The 20572-nt window shown below is 44.2% G+C and overlaps 1 protein-coding gene across 2 annotated transcripts in view; it reads right to left on the bottom strand.

The window, feature by feature from the left end:
- Positions 1 to 807: 807 nt before the first annotated feature.
- The window catches only part of tafa3b (TAFA chemokine like family member 3b), a 95585-nt gene continuing 75820 nt past the window's right edge, over positions 808 to 20572 (bottom strand). For both annotated transcript variants that reach the window (XM_076989691.1, XM_076989692.1), the window contains 3 exons: positions 8788 to 8937; positions 5324 to 5448; positions 808 to 1631 (listed from right to left, as the gene is read on the bottom strand). In XM_076989691.1, coding sequence (XP_076845806.1) covers positions 1620 to 1631; positions 5324 to 5448; positions 8788 to 8937 — 287 coding nt within the window. In that variant the 3' untranslated portion in view covers positions 808 to 1619. The remainder of the gene's footprint in view (positions 1632 to 5323; positions 5449 to 8787; positions 8938 to 20572) is intronic.

The raw sequence follows: 20572 nt of genomic DNA, 5'->3' as shown, positions 1-20572 counted from the left end.
TGTTATGAGCTTGCACATATGACGTGTTTACATGCTTATTAACCACCATCCGGATGGAGCAGAAACAGGCGATGTTTACCCGCACACCGTTTAAACGAAAAACTGAACTGAGAACGCATGTATAATGCATCAGATAAGTGAGACAAAAATGTATAAATGAGCATAAATAAATGTGTAGACATCGGAGATGTCCGTGTGTGTGTGTGTGTGTGTGTGTGTGTGTGTGTGTGTGTGTGTGTGTGTGTGTGTGGAATATTCCTCAGTATTCCATAATATGATCTAGACATTGAACTGGCAATGTTTCCCCACCCCACAGGCATGCTAGCTCTGATTTAGTGTTCGTTTCTGACCCAGCACATGACACAGACTTTCAAACTCGCGTAATTACACTCTTTCTTTGGGTGGGTGTGCAGCTGAATTTTATTCTGGGTTTATTTTCTGTAATCTCTTAATGACATGCACTAACCTCATACGCAACTAATCCCTCATATGCTAAAAGCCCCCAGAGAATTCTGTCCTCAGATTAGTCCAAAAGTGTTGGGGAATGGGGCTACCGTCAGAACGGGGACAGTGGTGTGTAGTGTTTATGCGTTCAGACGTTACGGGTTCAGCAGGGCCTTCTTTATCAGTACTGCTCGATTTGAAGACTGGAGAAGAGGATTTGAAATGTATTGGACGTTCGACTGAATCCAAAACAAAATTCTACACCAGAAAGAAATCCACATGTAAAGTCGATACAACCTACCAGCATATTGTTAAGGTACTGCTTCTTTTGGAAACAAAATAAATTTCTCTCACTTCCTTTGAAATAGCTTTATTTATTTTAGATAATACTGACACATGTACTCAATAGCAGTTACCAGGCTGGTTAAAAACACCAATATTAAAACGATCAGTGCTCGCTCTTATTTTACCTATAGTGAATCTGATTCTTTCGATATTTTTTTTTTACAGAATTACTTGTACATAATTATACCATAACATCTACTGTTTTATTTCAGTCTTTTGGATCAAAAATCTTACTTATTACTTCTTTATTAGAAAAGGAATGAAGCCGCCTACAGATGGTCAGTCCAGTGCTCCAGTCCTGCGAGTTAAAATGCGGCGAGCAAGGCTGGCGAGGGGAAAACAAACAAAAAAATGTCACCTTTCATTTCAGGTACAAAAGGTGTGTTTACAGGAAGCATCAAACGGACAGAAACCAACAAACTAAAAAAAAAGAGGAAAGAAAGAAAGAAACAAAAACAAATCCGAGCTTAAAGCGGAACATTTGAGCAGGCGGACGGAAGAGAAACGGAGAGAGTGAAAACGAGCTCCAGTGTTGAAGATGCGCCATGGCGGTGCGTTCCAGTCAGAGACAGGATCCTGGTAGCTGGTGGTCCCTTGTTCCCTGGTGTGCGTTTCCATGGAGAAGCAGGGCTGTGGCATTGTGGGGCTCGGGTGGGGCGGGGGGTGTAGTTGGAGCAGGATAGAAGGGTGGGCATCATCTTTATAGTAGTGGCGTATGGGAGAATGTTGCTTGGATCGGTGTAGTACAGTTGCTTTTGTGTGCCGTTAAGTCCTGTTTCATAAGCCGCCACCCTCAAGCCCTACCTCAGGGCTCTGATTGGAGGATGCCACTACCGGGTCACCTGGAACAGGAAGTACACAAGTCACAGTCTCCAACGGCTGGTGTTCAAGGACATTCTGAGCAGTAATTAAAGTCACTCTTCCCACTGTGCCATGCAAACGAATGTATTTACACAAACGCTTGTTTATTAGCATGAAAATAGCTAATGTCACCCAATACCTCTACTGAGTGTGTTATTAAAGATTGCATTAGCCAGCAGCGGTGCCCTGTTAAACATTTCATTGGCCAATGGCCCGTGCCCGCTGAGGGGCCAGCGTGTCATCTCTGCCCACTCGCGCCGGCTCGTGCCCACAGAGGCGGAGCCCAAGGCTGTTGGCACCCAGCGGACTCATTCACTTAGAGCCTGGCATGGTGCCCAGACTGGCGGCACAAGAGAAGATGGCAGACACGGGAGCAGGGCAACGTGGCACGATGCCCACCATCTCTCTCTCTCTCTCTCTCTCTCTCTCTCTCTCTCTCTCTCTCTCTCTCTCTCTCTCTCTCTCACACACAGGTCTGTCTCTCCCTAGTCAAGGGTGGGTGGAGGTTTCATGGTGATTATATCTGCCCTTCTGGACATGAGTTCAATATATGACTACATGCTGCATTAGTAAGAAAACAAACACACACACACACACACTCACACACACTCACTCCTACTCTCTTTTGAGGTTTGCCCACTCCTACTCTCCTAGGAAGAGTGAAGTGTATGACAGTGTGTTGAGAGCACTGTATGGTTTTGGATATCAGCTTATCTCTGTCTATGAGGATTTAGTAGATTTCACCCATCACATGAGCAAGAACACACACACACACACACACACACACACACACAGACCCACCTTGCAATGTCTGGCCTGACCTCTCTACAGGAGCTCTGAAATATTTAACACATCTTCCTCTATCTCTCTTTCTCTGTCTCTCTCTGTCTCTCTCTCTCTCTCTCTGTCCTTGGCTCCTTTCCACTTCTGTGTGCTGTCTGTTATAATGTATGTCCTGTCTGTAATGGCCCCATAAGAGTCTGTTCATTATTATTGATCCACGTGATTGATCAGCCTGCGTGGTTCAGCTTTCGCCTTTCTGTACACATCATGACACAGAGAACACATGCATCATTACCGTCACCTGCATGCATCTGGAGTGCCAAACAGGTTTCATCAATGACATCAAAGACTACAGTACACGCCATTCACACGTTTTTTGTGATCCATCTAATATATATATGCGTGCACAAGGTGCGGTGCGTTCACACGCCCACTAAAGCACTTCGGCTCTCTTGTGCGTATTCAGTGGCGGTGTTTCTGACCTTCCCCCAGACACCACGCGGTGTTGATGGCCATCCTGTTATGGACCCGACTACAGCAGCCACTGTGCAGGTGGACCGGCTCATCCAAACTCAGGAGCCCATGTCACTATAGTCATGCTTGGTGCCAAAGGGGAGCTGCCGTCTGGCTATTGATCTTCTTACTTTTCTGTGGGCCATGATTGTATAGACCTGGTGCTAATGTGATCCAGATGGCACCACATTGGGTTTACAACCACCATGGTTGCGCAGAAATAGCTGCATATCATTGCTCAGTCCATCTTATGGACAGGTTTGCCCAGATCTGATTAAACCACTTTCAAATTTGTCATGGTCTAGAACGTTGATGTGTATACAGGAGGTGGGCCTGTTTAAACCAGGATAGTAATGCCGGTTACATTTTCATGCAGTCATTTAGTAATCAAATTGATGGCTCGGTTGGATAAAATGAAACACCTCTCTAAAAGTAATCAGACCGAACACAAAGAACACTGAATGTCAATGCAGCCAAAGGAGGTGAGGTGTGTTTTAATAGTTTAATAGGAAGCACTTCTGGTCATGAAGACCCATGAGTCCAGTGTCGGTCGGCTTCTCCACGCACAGCAAGAAAATGTGATGTGTGCTACTGTTTCCTTAACAAAAGAAACACTGTAAATGTTAAAGGGTCGCAAATAGCTATAATATTTATTATCCATCTAATATTTTAAACAGTACGCCATTACCAGAAGTCTTCTGTAGTTAATTTTCTTCTATGTCTCTAATGTGCAGAAAAAGGTTGACATGAAGAACACATTTGCCCGTGTTTTATATTTTAAGAAATGTCAGAAACACATGTATCTTAAGCTTCACAAAGCATTATCACCATTATGGTAATTTACAGTAAATACTAAATAAAGCTCCTTACAAGAGCAAAAAATGGTTGTGTTGGGATTACATCTGTATGTGTTTGTGTCTGTGCATAGATGTGTTCAGTGGACTGCACCGTTTAGGAAGCCAGTAAACTATTTACTGGAAATTTTTAATCAGAATGACCTTAATCAGACTAACGAAAATGACAGTCCTCTCCCCCCCGCCATGTCTTGTCCATTACGTAGGAGTGTCTAGCTTCTATAATGAAAAAATGAAACTAAACCGACTTTCGGTTTACATCTGTTGCAAGTAGGTGAGGAGCTAGACAGTGAGTCAGCGATGAAGCACAACAGAGTTCATATATCCTGACGTTCTCAACACTACTGTACGTCATAGCTCCAGAGCGAGGAGAACTGTCAGTTCAGAAGTTCTAGGGCTAGGGAGCATCGTGAGGGTCATTCAGCCTGTCGCTGTGGTTTTTGAGGGTTATCTGCTACCGCGTGCTCGCTCAGCCCGCCAGGTTCGATTTCCCGCTCACTGCGGCATGGCGGACCGGAGCTTCAGTACGGTTCTCACTCCTTGCCCTCTCCTTTTCCCGACGCATTCACTCTGATTCTGGGCTACACGGCATTTGATGTCAGATCCAACACTCCTTCAGATCCTCCCATGTCTGCACGGAGCACGCGTATAAGGAAAGGAAATAGGTCACAAAACAGGAGATCCAAACGAGAGACGTAGAGGCATAGAGAGAGGAGAGAGAGGGAATGAGAAACGGAGAGATCAGAGATAAAGAATAAGAGAGAGCAGAGAGAGAACATAAGAGAGAGAGAGAAGAGAGAGCAGAGAGATCAGACAGGGAACATGAGAGAGAGCAGAGACAGGTAACGTGAGAGAGAAGAGAGGGAATAAGAGAGATCAGACAGGGAATAAGAGAGAGAGTGGAGATAGGGAATGAGAGAGAGCAGAGAGAAAAAGAGAGAGAAGAGAGCGCAGAGACAGGTAATGAGAGAGAGAGATCAGATAGAGAATATGAGAGAGAGCAGAGATAGAGAATGAGAGAGCAGAGATGGAGAATTAGAGAGAGAGAGAGAGAGAGAAAGGAGAGTGTGAAATAGACAGAGGATGTCTCCCCAGTGGAACGTTTATGGTCAATTTTTCATTGTAGCTCTGACAAACTCATAGCTCCAATTCCGCATGGTGCCAGATAACTCCCATATTTTGGTGACACTGTCTCCCTCTAAAGCAGTCATATCCTCTACAGGGCTGAGTGACACTCATGTGTTTGAGTTTTTGTTTTTTTTTTACTGCATTGAGGTTTGCATCTGTGAGACAAACATTACCATAATTAGACTAGAGCCAATCTATAGACCACGGAATATGATGGACAGAAGGAGAGAGCTTAGAAATATGTGATTTCTAAAGCATACATGTCCAAAATGCCAAAATGGTTGTGTGTGTGTGTGTGTGTGTGTGTGTGTGTGTGTGTGTGTGTGTGTGTGTGTGTGTGTGTGTGTGTGTGTGTGTGTGTGTGTGTGTGTGTGTGTGTGTGTGTGTGTACTAACCTTAGTTGTTTTAACCTTGTTGCCAGTACTGCAGCTCCAGCCTGTGAGATCAGGTAGAACTTTGCACTCTTCTCCGTCCACACAAGGGTGCATCTGACACCACCACTTCTGCGCTACTATAGACGCTACAAACACCACAGCAGACACAATGAAGAAGGTTCATGCAGTTATCACAAAATACACAGTATACAAAATATGCAGCCACAGAGAGACAATTACGGAACTGCAAAAGCTTTTAAAGGTAGACACAATCACATACATGGACACACAAACATACAAACACACAGACACATGAGCAAACTGACACATGAACACACTGACACACAGACACGCAAACGCACGGACACTCAAGCACACAGACACACCTCAGCACAAACCCATGGACACTCACGGACATAAAACAAACAGTTATGGGAATAAAAGGATGAAGCATAAACTTTTCGCCCTTTAGGAAGAAATGGAAGGAGAGATAGGTAGATGGCTAAATAAAGCGATGGAAAGCAGGAGAGGGATGGAGAGAGGGCTTATCTGACATTTCCTCTCAGGCAGGGTGTGGAGAAGAGAGGGCCCAGAGACAGTGCTCTTACGGTAAAGAAAACAAGATCAAAATCGATTGTGCTGTCAAGTGCATGGTGTTGACACAGTATTAAATGAATCAGACAGAGGGAGAGGGAGAGAGAGTGGCAGAGATAGAGAAAGAAGGATGGAGAGATGAGAGGGAGAAAGAGGGGAGAGAGCAGAGGGAGAGGGGAGGAGTGGGGAGAGAGGAGAGGGGGTAGAGGAGAGAGGGGAGAGATGAGAGAGAGAGAGGGGAGAGAGCAGAGAGGGGAGAGGAGAGGAGAGGGGAGAGAGATGAGAGGAGAGAGGGGAGAGATGAGAGAGAGAGAGGGGAAAGGAGAGGAGAGGGGAGAGAGGAGAGGGGGTAGAGATGAGAGGAGAGAGGGGAGAGGAGAGGAGAGGGGAGAGAGGAGAGGGGGTAGAGATGAGAGGAGAGAGGGGAGAGATGAGAGAGAGAGAGGGGAGAGGAGAGGGGGTAGAGATGAGAGGAGAGGGTAGAGATGAGAGGAGAGAGGGGAGAGGAGAGGAGAGGGGAGAGAGGAGAGGGGGTAGAGATGAGAGAGAGAGGGGAGAGACGAGAGAGAGGAAAGGTGAAAGGCAAGTAAGAGATACAGAAGAAACAGTTAAAGAAGAACATCAGGACTGTAAAGGTAATATAATAAATAAGACTATGTTGATGCTGTATTAAAAATATTCAACCACTGCAGAGAGTGAGAGGGAGAAGTTAAGTTAAGATCGAGCTTTGGTTAACCCTGAACGGTTAAGGCTGGACAATCCTGATCGTGAAGGACCCCCAGAAAGGGGCAGTTCCAACTACCAGTCAGTAACCTGCCGCCACTCAACATAGAAGCCCCACCAGATACTGGTGGATAAAACTGTCACTCGAGACTGTAAGACCAGACAGGCCAATCTGTGCACTGCCTGGATTGACTACAAGAAAACCTATGATTCAATGCTCCACACACTGATCCTGGAATGCTTGAGGCTGTATAACATCAACAGGAAGTCAACCTTTGACTCCAACTGGACCATCAAGTGCAGGATGTACCAAGGAGACGCCCTGTCCCCAGTGCTGTTCTGTATAGGGCTTGACCCCTCGATAAAATCACCAAGAATGCCTATGGATACATGGATGACATGAATGAAGACATTCCGATTGGATATGTGTGTTTAGATGGTTACAGGGAAGAGAGTAGGCAGCTAGAATCGAGGGGATGGTACCACCAGAAGGTAACACAACAGGTTGAGGGCAGATAGAAGTACCTTGGAATCCTAGAGGCAAATGGGAATCATGAAGAGGTAACAAGATCAAGCAGGTACAGCCAAGTATCTACAAACAGTCAAGGAAACTCGCAATACACAGAGGGCTTCATCCCAAATCCAGGACTCTGAGTCTAGACACTAAGTGTAAGAAGGAGGCTGAGGCCTAGTAATCATCAGAGCCACTATCCAGGATGAAATGACCAAGATGGAGGAGTATGTCAGGAGGGTGGTCCCCAAGTCACGTAGCGCTAAGTGAGTACCTCCAACAGCAGAAACCCAAGGAGGATGGAGGAGGATGAGGAGCAGGAACGGGCATGGGAAGAATTAGAATATTAGAATTGCCGGACATGCAAGAATCCTTCCAATGGCTGAAAATGCTGGTCTGAAAGAAAGCACAGAAGCACTAATCATAACAGCCCAAAGACACTAATCACAGCAGTCCAGAAACACTAATCACGGTAGTCCAGAGACACTAATCACGGCAGTCCAGAGACACTAATCACGGCAGTCCAGAGACACTAATCACAGCAGTCCAGAGACACTAATCACAAGCCCTGAATACAAGATCAACAGAGGCTGGGATCTACCACACCAGGCAGGACCCCAGATGCTGGCAGTGCAAAGACGCCCCTGAGACATCCCTGAGGATAACAGTGTGATGTAACATGCTGGGAATCAGAACGTACATGGATCGCCATAACCAAGTGGCTGGCGTAGCACACAGAAACATCTGTGCCTTGTACGGACTGTAAGTTCCAAGGTCAAAGTGGGACACAGTCCTGAATGTGGTGGAGAATGACTGAGCTAAGATGGTGTAGAACTTCCAGACACACACTGATTAAACAGTAATGGCTAACCAACTAGCAGAAGAGGGCCATAGTGATGGATTGAGCAGTCCCAAGCAATACCAACATCAGGAACAGGAAACACAAAAGCTTGAGAAATACCCAGGGCTGAGAGAAGAGCTGGACAGGATGTAGAAGGTGAAGGCAACAGTGGTTTCCATAGTAATCAGAGCGCCAGGGGCTGTGACTCACAAACTGGAAGAAAGGCCATGAGATCCCTGGAAAAACCTCCGAGATCTTGAGATCTCTGTCCAGTGCAGAGTGCAGGCGAACAGTCCTGGGAACAGCTAAGATAGTTCAGTCCTGGGAACAGCTAAGATAGTTCACAGGACCCCCAAGCATACATATGTATATGTAGAGAGAGAGAGAAACAGAGAGAGAGAGAGAAACAGAAAGACAGAAAAAGAAAGCAAGAAAGATCACTGAATCACTGATGTGATTCTCGTGGTCTTGTTGGTCTGTTAAAAGCAAAAACAGAAGGCAATTTTTCCCCAGCTGCGCTGCAACATGCCCTGCAGTTTGAGCAATGCGTTTCTAATATTAAAACTTCCCTCCCCGCAGCATCTATTCAAGAGAGTGAAAAGTGTTTAGCTACAGATTTGTAGTGAACATTTTGTATAGCACACCTATTCTTCTAACTGTGACCTTTACCTAACATGTAAGAGATAGAGAGAGAGAGAGAGAGAGAGTGAGAGAGAGAGAGGGAGGAAGAGAGAGACAGAGAGAGAAGGAGAGAGGGAAAGACAGGGAGAGAGAGAGAGGGGGAGTGAGAGAGAGAGGGAGAGAGAGAAATCTTACCATCCACGCAGGAGGGAGCAGCTCTGGTTGTCCCGGCGACCTGGCCAGGCAGGCAGGAACACTTGACAGTCTGAGATCTCTCCTCAATCTTGTTCTTATTACAGCAGCGATGTGCTGCGATGACTTCACATGTCCCAGCCTTCACATGCACTACACACACACACACACACACACACACACACACACACACACACACACACACACACACACACACACACACATACAAACAGCATTATCATACACATAAAACTACCCAGGTAAAAGGCGGTACGAATACAGATTCAGTGATAATGAATATATTTACATATATTGTATACACATACAGTGTATATATACATTTTCAGGTGATGCACATACATCAGTGCACAGGCAACCACTCACACACACCCCCGCCAACCCATACATTTATTAGGCATTAGCCGTACCTCCCCCGGTTATGCAGCAATTAGAAAGAATTTATTATGTCCTTTTAACGCGGCTTTAGCACAAAACTCCCACTGCACTTGCAATGACCTGTTATACTTAAGGCTTCTTCCTTTCACTGGGAACATTAGGCTCCCTTCCAGTGCAGCCAAAAGAGAAACTGGGAGAACGCTGATGGAAATAAAGCATAACAGACTCCGTCTGCAGCGTTCCAGAGAGAGTTTAGAGAAAACAGATGGACCATGAAAGAGTGAAACTCTCTCATTAAAAAAAACACATTAACAAGGAAATAATCCCGCCAAACACATTTCGAATGAGCATTTTAAACCTAGCCTAAAACGCACAGCTCTCTTTCTCTGGGTATCTTCTCTTTCTGTTTTCTTTTTTTATATTCATCGAGCTGTTTGAAACACAAAACCTATGAGATGTAGTCAGATCAGGAAAACAGTATTACATCTTAGCCAGAGGTTCAATACTGCATTATTATTATTATTATTATTATTATTATTATTATTATTATTATTATTATTATTATTATACCCACAGAGAGTTACAATAAAATAAAAATAAAACTGTCATGGTGGAAAGGGCCCCTGCAAAGCCACCACAAGTGATCCTGCAGCTGGTCGAAGAGCTCTCCGTGGTGCTGAACAGTGACGGACCCCGTTCAGCACCACTGTTTTGGACAGCCATAACCCACATGTTGAATGGGCAGAGCCAGGTGAACTCCATACAGCTGGGATCTACTGTGTACTTCTTCAGCACGTTCTCATCTCACATCGTGTGGTGTAGACGAACAGGCTGCTCAGATGAGAGCTGGATAAGTCCTCCCTGGCTTCACTTGGGACGCGCGGTGTTAACTGTTTCGCCTTCAGTCTCTCTGTCTCTGTTCCTCGTACTTTCCCAGATCTCTGAGCCTGGATGAAACCCACCACCAGAGAGTATTCGGACAAAGAGGTTAAGCACCACAAACTACCCAAACACTTCACCCTTATACAGCACCTGTGCTGCCCCACAATGACCCTGTCTCACCTCCTCCTCCCAACACACACAGAGCTATTTTGGGCTTGAACAGAATTCCATAGTTGCCTCTTGGTTCGTTGCTCTCCCACCATGCCAGCACTCACAATACACAGAGCACTCAAACAGCAAAAAATTGTTATTGGCTTTCCTGAAATAACTAATGACTTGCTTTAAAATGTTAACAAACCAGAAAAATACATGCATGAGAGAGCATCTGCTTAGGAGAACAATTCAATACCATATGGGTACCAGAGATAATGATCGAACGTGCGTTCTCTTTAACCTTCCACAGTTAAAGCACTGTAAGTCTTATTATGACATTCATTTATTATCTTTGTCAGAGATTACATTTATTAATTTGGGTGAAGAAATTTCAATGTGTGAATCAATGTGCATCGATCGCTGCAGTCCAGTGGCTGACGTGTGGATTTGCATCTCCAATATCAGCTCAGTGGCAAGGATCCACGGAGCCTTGACAGGTTTAAATTCCATGCCCTTACAGACGTCTCCTTATTACCCCACTGTGACCTCTGCAGTTCTTAAAGGAATTGCCTTTAATGCATGATGACACCACGCATAATTCAAGCTCAACGCAAAAGAAAGCACAGCCTGTTTTTTTCCCCTCCGACTTTTTTTTTTACTCACTTTTATTGTATTCATAGATTTTCAATTTTGCACACTGTTTTGCAGCTGCATGTGCTAACATTAGCTTGTTAAAGACATTCCAGAGTTCTTGCCTGGAGCATTAGAAACATTTTGATTTAGATCAACAAAATGCTAGTCTGTTATTCACCCTAAAAACTCCCTCCTCCTTTACCTGATAGCTAGAGACAACCGCACATTTAGAGAGCAGACAGGATCTCAGACAGCAGCGTGGAGAGGGGAAATATTGTAGACACAGAGAGAGCTGGAACCAGGGGAAGAGGGCATAGAAAATACACAGAGGGCACCAGACGGCCCAAGACAGTAGTGAAAACACCGATTATTCAGTCAGCGCGGAGTAAAGGAGAGAACCAGAGCCATGCTTACAGAACAGCAGCAAACGTGAGTGAGCAGCAGGATCTCCAAGCAACCTCCTGCAGACATGAAGATAACTGAAGAACTGGAGAAGCCAGTGCTTTGAGAGCAGCAAAGACTCTAAGACGAGATTGCCTGCTGTTCACCATAGGCAGCAGGGCAGTTTCCAACTCTAATGACAACCAGCTACCGACTCTGACTTCTCAAAGGGCCGTTTCATGCTGCCACACTTAAACAAGAGCCACTTCTCCACTGTCAGACCCCGAGTGGCTGAATCATTACAAACACCTAACCTACAGCTGTACTTATAGGCTCCCAGTCATTATTTTGCCAAAAAGAGCATTTAGTTATCAGACATTAAGTCACTGATGGCAAACTCACTCGTCTTGTTTTTTGCACAGCTGTGCCATGTTTCCAGTGACCTCTTTACTGAAAGGGCAGATGATGTCTGGATATACTGTCTAATATTGTGCATTGCCTTATTTGTGTGTTTGCTTAAACAGCATTTGAAAATGCATTTTCAGTTAAAACCATTCAGTTGAAAAATTCAGTTTAAAAAGTATCTAGCTAACACCTTTCATTTTGGTCAACACGAGATGACTCATTATGACATCATACAAAGTGGGTGGAGCTCCAGTACAGTCAGTCTATAAGTGCAACAAGGGATAGATTACATCTGACAAGTGACTGCAAAATGCATGACAAGCAATTAGGCACAACCATACAGTAGGTCGCTCACTGACAATGTTATGTCAGTGGAATCTAATAGTAAGTAAGTAAGTAAGTTTATTTATAAAGCACATTTTATATGACTGAGTCAACCAAAGTGCTGTACAGAGGCTAAAAAGTACAATATATGCCCAACTCATATAAAAAAAAACACGTAGAATATTACATAGCATAAAACATTTAAAATACATACAAATACACCATGTAAGATAAATATACAGGTTTTAAAAGGCCAAGGTAAAAATATGTGTTTTAAGTCTCGACTTGAAGATATGAACCTACAGTTGTGATCAAATTTATTCAACCCCCAATGCTGCGAAGGGTTTTATGGAATTCAGTGCACATTTGTAATTGTGTTCATAATGAAATCTTACAAGGACTTGTTAAAGAACTAAATGCAACTAAGATAGCATCAATTTTTTTTGTCATAAAGTATTAAATGGCCTTTTTGTGATTTCTTCATTGACACAATTATTCAACCCCTTTACGACTACCACTCCTAAGAACAGAGGTTCATTCCAGTGTTTTCCATCAGGTATTGAAAACATCTGTGGATGTCAACGAGCAGCAATCAAGCATGATAAGCACCAATTAGGCAGATTTAAAAGGACTGTGATACTCAGCTCCTTCTAGACATCTACTGGTGTGTTTCCAAGCATGGTGAAGGCAAGAGAATGGTCCCAGAAGACAAGAGAAGAGGTTATTGCTCTTCACAAGAATGGCAATGGATATAAAAAGATTGCGAAGTTGTTAAATATTCCAAGAGACACTATCGGAAGTATCATTCGCAAGTTCAAGTTAAAGGGCACAGTGGAAACGTTACCTGGTCGTGGCAGAAAGAAGATCCTGACCGCGACTGCTGTGCGCTACCTGAAGCGTAATGTGGAGAAAAATCCCCGCGTGACTGCTAAGGAACTGAAAAAAGACCTGTCAGATGTGGGCACTGAAGTTTCAGCTCAGACAATAAGGCGCGCACTGCATAACGAAGACCTCCATGCCAGAACGCCCAGACGCACCCCCTTGCTGACTCCAAAGAACAAGAAAAGTCGACTGCAGTATGCCAAAAGTCATGTGGACAAGCCACAAAGGTTTTGGAACAGTGTTCTGTGGTCAGATGAAACTAAATTAGAACTGTTTGGGACAATGGACCAGCGCTATGTTTGGAGAAGGAAGAACCAGTCTTATGAACAAAAGAACACCTTGCCTACTGTGAAGCATGGCGGGGGGTCAATTATGCTTTGGGGCTGTTTTGCTTCTAATGGTACAGGAAAGCTTCAACGTGTGCAGGGTACCATGAATTCCCTTCAGTACCAGGAGATCTTGGAGGAAAATGTGATGGAGTCAGTCACAAACCTGCGGCTTGGGAGACGTTGGACCTTCCAACAGGACAATGATCCGAAGCACACATCCAAGTCCACTAGAGCATGGTTGAACATGAAAGGCTGGAACATTCTAGAGTGGCCATCGCAATCACCAGACTTAAATCCAATTGAGAACCTCTGGTGGGACCTAAAGAAGGCAGTTGCAGTGTGCAAGCCTAAGAATGTGACTGAACTGGAGGCTTTTGCCCATGAAGAATGGGCTAAGATACCCATAGGTCGCTGCAAGACACTTGTGTCAAGCTATGCTTCACGCTTGAAAGCTGTCATAACTGGAAAAGGATGTTGTACTAAGTACTAAAAAATAATGTCACTAGGGGGTTGAATAAAACTGATAATGATGTGAGCACAGTAAAGACATTTGTGGTTATTCCATCATAAATATTATGTTATGTTTGTCTAATTTATAAGTGCCTCTTTGATATAATTGTAAATAAGATGACTGAAATGATCAAAATCAATGTCAAACTGGCCAAAACACTTTATTTCAGTGGGGGTTGAATAAATTTGATCACAACTGTACTTGGAGATCCACAGAAAGTCTGTTTGATATTAGTAAGTGGCAAGATGCTCTGCTTCTACAGTAATTCTTGGTAACACTTTAATGAAGGAAAGTTCTTAGAAGGCTTTAACAAAAGTGGGGTGTCTGTCTTATTCCTTGACAAGTCCTCTTTTTGGGACCTAACAATGTTGTATTACGCGTGGACTCACAACTTAACAGATGAAAGACGGACAGAATGAGAACAACGAGGCATGGTGAATGAAACCAACCATGTAATGCAAACTAATCTAACTCAAAGGTAAAGAAATTACATACAACGAAATACTGAACTTAAGACTATGATTATAGCGATACACGACACATGAGAATAACAAACCAAACATGCGCGTAAACCCTCAGACCTCATACACAACAGACAAGCACACACCATGAACGTAACCTCTCACACAATGACTAATGACTATTCTCGTACTTAGGACACTGAACACAACTAAGAATCTTAGACAAAGACTAAAAGGCCAAGTACATGAACTCATTGGCAAAACACCCATTAACCATGAAAGAATTAAGAAACCATGAAACATGCACTCAAACAAACACGATAACTCAAACCAAATTCTGATATGGAAATACGAGACAAATATAGAACCAAATACTCTTAACCATGTAACATGACATAAGCCTATACAACATATATCTGAACATATCGACCCACAGACATAAGACATGTAACCTACCAAAACTAAACATCAGTGGATACAATAAACACAGAAACTCCTAAACATGTATTCTGAAGTTTTAACAAACCGGCAAACTTAGATATCACATGAACACCCATATACAGAAGATAATGAACCCAGAGGGTGAACACACAAACGCATATCCACGACTACATATCCACGGGACTATCACGCATAAACACAAAACACCTGGGAAGGAAACGCCTATGGGCGTGGCTAAGAAATACATGGGGGAAAAAGACGGACGTCAGCATAACAAAACAGGCAGGGGTGGGGCCAGGCAGGGGTGGGGCCAGGCATGACACTCCCCTTACTGTCCTCTCCCTGCTCAGCACCAACACTGCTTAAATGACCTTTTAAGTTTAAGTCTAATAAAACAGAAATGTTTTAAAAATCTGACTGAATTATAAATGTCAAATAGCCAGAGTTTAAGTGGAAGTCTATATTAGAGCATATGTACGCATGTGGATTGCATAGGAAAATATACAAGGAGAGTTCAGAACTAGTAAAGCAGTGGAATTTTATGGCAACTGATTTTCATTTACTTTTTGACCATGAAAAATATCATCACCACCCCCACTCCCCTGGGGACCAAACTGGGAACCATTGACCAAGATGAAATGAAGCACCTGCTGGGTGATGTGAATTCAGCACTACAGACATTCACTATCGAGACCATCATGCTACAGCATGAACATCATCAAGGAACTTTATGAAGGAGCCAAGCCATCTATCAGAACTACAGAAAGACATGACGAGAAGATCCTCAGAAATACAAAATCAAGTTGCAAGCCATGCAAACAGTTACCATCAAGTGCGGAACTGTCCGCTGCCCCCAGTGCTGAACACCACCCAGTGGTTCCGGCTATACCAGATATAGAATAGAGGAACCATTCCTTTACATGGCTCACATGTAGTTGTATGCAGAAGTCACTGACATCAAGACAAGGAAAGTCCTCACAATTTGGGCTTCATCCCAAATCCAGCACTCCTAGTCTATTCAATGTGAAGGAGAGGGGCTGTGACCTAGTGAGCATCAAAGCCACTATCCAGGATGAAACATCAAATATCCAGGAGTAAGCCAGAAAGATCACCCCAGGAGATGTGCTGCTTAGTGACTATCTCAGACAGCAGAAACCCAAGGAGGATGGGAATGAGGAGGAACCATCACTGGATCAGTGTCTCCAGCAGGTTCCAGATGCAACATCCAAGATCTCCATCCAGAAGAGTGCAGTCCTGGGAACAACTAGAATACTAGGCAGAACCCTCAAGCTTGCAGGCCTCTGATAGAGGGCTTGCACTTGAAGGATAAAGAGATAAAGAGACCACCTCAAGGAAGCCATGTTTTATATATCTCCCCATTAGGGATTAGATGGGAGGACAGGGATAAATCACAAGGGCAAAATGTAGCTGCAGGAACATGGGAAAACAGGTTAGAGGGAGAGACAAATTGGTCTGATTTGTGATTTGATTGAGTAATTTTTACTGTTGTGTTATAGTCTTGCAGTCTTGAGACACAAAGCCGGTTAAAGGCAATGCATAGCAACAGAGTGTTTCTGTGCCTTTGCTATTTCCAGCTAGTGATCTAACAGGTTTGACACATATCGAGTCACCAGTTAGTCTGCAGTCTTCGTTTACAAGTCAGCCTTTCATATCAATAACTTGGATCAAACTGTGCCGTTAGTTCAGTCTAACAAATTTTTGTCAAACATTCTGAGAGTGACAAGAAGACCTATTCTTTGTCAACCAGCTAGCCAGGTTTCCATCTAAATACTTTGAAAATAAATGTGCATTTATGAAATTTAGGAAAAAAGTGCTAATTGACATGCGTTTCTAGCCATGCGTTTCTAGCCACTATCATTGTGCAAAGAAAGTCTGCATAATGTAGGATAGAATGAAACAAGCAAAATTTTGAGATTTAACTTGGTCTTATGACTTCATACATTGTCATTTATTTGAAAAACCTCTTTTGTTGCCTTTTTGGCTTTAGCGATATTCTGACTTTTTCATCTTGGCCTAAAATAAAATACTTGTGTGATTATTCAAATTTTTGGCCTTTTTCCATTCAGGTTTGTGTTTGTTTGTTTGTTTGTTTGTTTGTTTGTTTGTTTGTTTTGGATTATGCACATTTTCATAGTTCGCAAAACCTTGATGGAAAAAACGCTACATCTTCACGTTGGTCCATTGAGAGATCAAGATTGTAATTGAGACTCAGAGGAACGTTTCTCCAGGACACCATGAGTTCTTCTCCCAAAACAATTATTTAGTTGCCCTTGGGAGCGAAGGAGCCATTTGCGTTAATTGTCCACAAATAACCTAAGCAGCCATTTAGTCATGCAACACAGTAGGAAGATGTGTTCGTCCTTTATGAGAGTTTGTATGCACATGTGTGTGCCCCACTGCACAAGCTGACTGTAGAATGTGCACTGGAGGTTTCTTTCAGGTTGTTTTGATTAGATTTTTCCTATCTGTGAGATACGTGTGTGGTTACACTACAGCTGCAAGTTTTATATCATGACATGGTACTAATCCATGTAATGCACTTCATTAAACTGAAAAAGGGAATATTCAGGTCATGTGAAAGTAGCAAATGTCTCCAAAACACAGCACTGCCATGTTCGCTACCGTTACACTTTTCTCAGTAACAGGAGTCACATGGCCTTTTAGTCCAATAAAATCATAACAGTCCTGTTGTCGCATGCAGAATGGCAGCTTGGGATAGCAGCTTGGATAATCAGAATAGACTGGAACCGTATGGTACCTTATGTCACCATCCCAGGAGCAGGATCCAAAATACAGTACTAGTCACTAAAAATACCAGAACAATCACAGGCTAAGGCACAACAGCACAGAGGCAGAGTCGTGATGTGTTCCTCGGTGCTGTTTGGAAGGTTAGGTTACATAATGGGGTATTAATGTGAAGAGCTCCTCTCCATCGGTTACACAAAGTGAGAGAAAAAGCCATCCCTTCGCCCCTGGGACTGGAAGATTCTTATACTTTAAGGGCCAAGGATGACACCCTACCATTCACCACACTCCCTCCAGAACTATGCTTAAGAAGAGGATCTTATGAACAAGATCTTCCTGTAATATCACATTGTTTCATTTCTACAAGGTTCAGGTTCAGTAGGAGGACCTCGGCTAGTTTATTTCCCTTGGCTTGTGTTCTTCGTGTCTGGAACCCGGTGGATTTTCATGGCAGGCTGTAAGCCCCTGGAATCACAGTGTTGATATCCCCACACAGAGTAAATGACATTTAATAACAGCAAGAGACCTCATGGAGGGAGAAACACGCTAACCTGACTATCTCTGGAGACTTGAGCAAAAATCAACGAAAATGTCAAATTCAAATATCTCCAGTAGCCAAACATGGGAGAGGAAGTCTTGACTGGCTGCTGTGTGGCAGACAAGAGCGTTCTGATGCTGCGCTACCGAGGGACCTCTCTGAGCTAACATGCTTATAGGTCACCAGAGATGCTGTTAATTTCTCTGAATGCGAATCAAAAAATTTGCCATTGAGTCGCCAGAATGTGAGCCCATAAATCTACTGACACCTTGCTTCCTGTCCAGCATTTAGTAAAGCATCATTACCACTTCAAGCTATAGCAGAAGATGTGAATAGATATAGATAAAATACTCTGGGACAAACTGCAAGAATTTGTCGAGTTTGGGAGAAGTTGGGAGACAGTAATTTTTGATTTGTTAAACAATGAAATACTTTAACTTTTCAACTTCGTGATTTATTCTGTAAAATGTACATAAACAATCTGGTACAGCTGCCTGCATTGTGTTGATTCACTAATGGCTCCATGGTTCTTGAAGAGCACCCCTGGGTTCTGCCACCTCTCTGGTGATATATTCATCTCATTCTAAATATAACGTGTCTGTGAGGACCAGTCTTGTTTACATTACCAACATCTGTCTCATGCACGTGATCGTGAGCTTTCAGGGAAGCTGTGAAGAAAGTGCTTGATGGCGTCATCACGTACAAACCCGTGCTTTAGTGATGGCTGTGCACCGGGTTGGAGAAGCCAGGCGCAGAGGTGTTTCTGCCGCGGGAACGCCACTACCCTCCAGGAACCATCTTGCATGGTAATCGAACGACGAAGAAGCCGAGTGCGATCCAGGGAGTGCCGGCGTGAGAGGAAGCCCGCCATGGCCCACCATCCTCGCAACAATATCATCTATTTTTAAAGAAGACCTGCAGGGACTTCTTTATAGCTGTGTGCCACCCCGCCCTGCTGCAGGGGTTTATGGGAGCACTGTGTCTCTCCTCCGCCCCCGCATCCCGCTCCATCAAAATGAAATCATTACTGCAGACAATGCTGAGGCATCACGCCCTCCGCTAGTCATGGAGGGCCGACAGGCTGATTAAACAGTTGTGCTGCTGCCCCGTCCGACCCTCCACCACCATGGTTGCAGAAGACAAGGGCCGAAGCTCAGGGAGACTCCACCGAGCCGGCACCGCTGCCTTTGAGATAACGGGGCACAGGCCCACCAGCTCGCCCTCATATTTACAGAGTGCACTGAGCGCTGCGCCTGAACAGCTCCTGCCCTGCCCCCTGGTGGTCTGGCCTTGCAAAACACCTTTCTCCATCTTCCCCAACACTACAGAGAGATGCAAACACCAAATGTTGCACTGGTGGATGATGACGGATTCAGCTTGTGGGTGCTAAGAGCATTTCTGACTGAGGAATGTCTCAGGAAGCTCAATTCCAGCCTGCGTGTTAATAGTAAAGTCCACTGGTCCCGATGTGAATAGTAAAGTCGAGTCCAGATGTGAAAACCAAATTGCAGTTTATTGTCATCTACAGACTTTCAGTTGTGTGTACTTTAAATATTTGGCTGTAGGTCTGTAATTAGTATGGAATAGTATGTATACTTTTAGAAACAAAGGTGATGTCAGAGATGCAGGTACTTAAAGCCCCTGCTCTCACACCCTTCACAACATACACACGTCTCACTGGCTTCCTTCAGCCCACTCTCTCATGTACAGTCACTCTCTCTCTGTTGAACTGCAAAGTTTGCCTTTAGCTTGAAGAACTACCTCAGAAAAGTTGTGTTAAAAAAGAAAGCAAGAGACGAGGAGAGTAAGACAAAGTCACTAAGACAGTAACAGTGTTGGACTAACACTGCCATGCGTTTCATTTCCTGATCGATCGTCTCAATGGCGTCCTCCATAAATCACACACACGAGGACACACATTCCAAAAACAATGGCTATTACAGTGACAGAAAACACAAGGAGGTGTGGATTGGGGCTGCACAGGTGCAGCACACACACACGTGCACACACACACACACACACACACACACACACACACACACACACACACACACACGCGCACACACACACACACACACACACACACACACACACACACACACACACACACACACACACACACACACACACACACACACTCTCTATTCTTGGCTGAGGTACTGACACTTCAGACAGGGCTTTAGAAACACCTGCAGATGTGTAAAAAGGAATTTAACCTATGGTACATGACCTGTCAAATCTCGAGCTGTGAGCTGAAACTTCCTGGTTCATCACCCAGAATGCAGAGCACACACAGGCGATGGAGCACGGGAGAACAGGACCAGGGCCTCCGTCAGCCCCGCGGCCCACAGAGAGGCGGAGTGGGCCAGAGGGGCCCTGATGGCCTCAGCACAACACATTAGTCAGCACAAGTGACTCATCCACCACCCATATGCAGCAGTGCACTGCTTTCATTAACATGAGAGAGAGAGAGGAGACCGAGGAAGACCCTGCACTTTACGGTGAGGAAGAGTTGCACTGTGATGCAGGATTAATGCACATGCACACACATATGTAGAAACACATTCTCTCTCTGATGGGCACACAAGTCTGTTGTACAAAGGAATGCTGAGTTCTAATGGCCCAATCTTAACACTCTCATTCTCTCTCTCTCTCTCTCTCTCTCTCTCTCTCTCTCTCTTTCTCT

The sequence above is a fragment of the Brachyhypopomus gauderio genome, unplaced genomic scaffold (assembly GCF_052324685.1).
Source record: "Brachyhypopomus gauderio isolate BG-103 unplaced genomic scaffold, BGAUD_0.2 sc69, whole genome shotgun sequence".
Lineage (NCBI taxonomy): Eukaryota > Metazoa > Chordata > Actinopteri > Gymnotiformes > Hypopomidae > Brachyhypopomus > Brachyhypopomus gauderio.
Note: the sequence above shows the minus strand (reverse complement) of the source record. Positions and strands in the feature narration are given on the sequence as shown.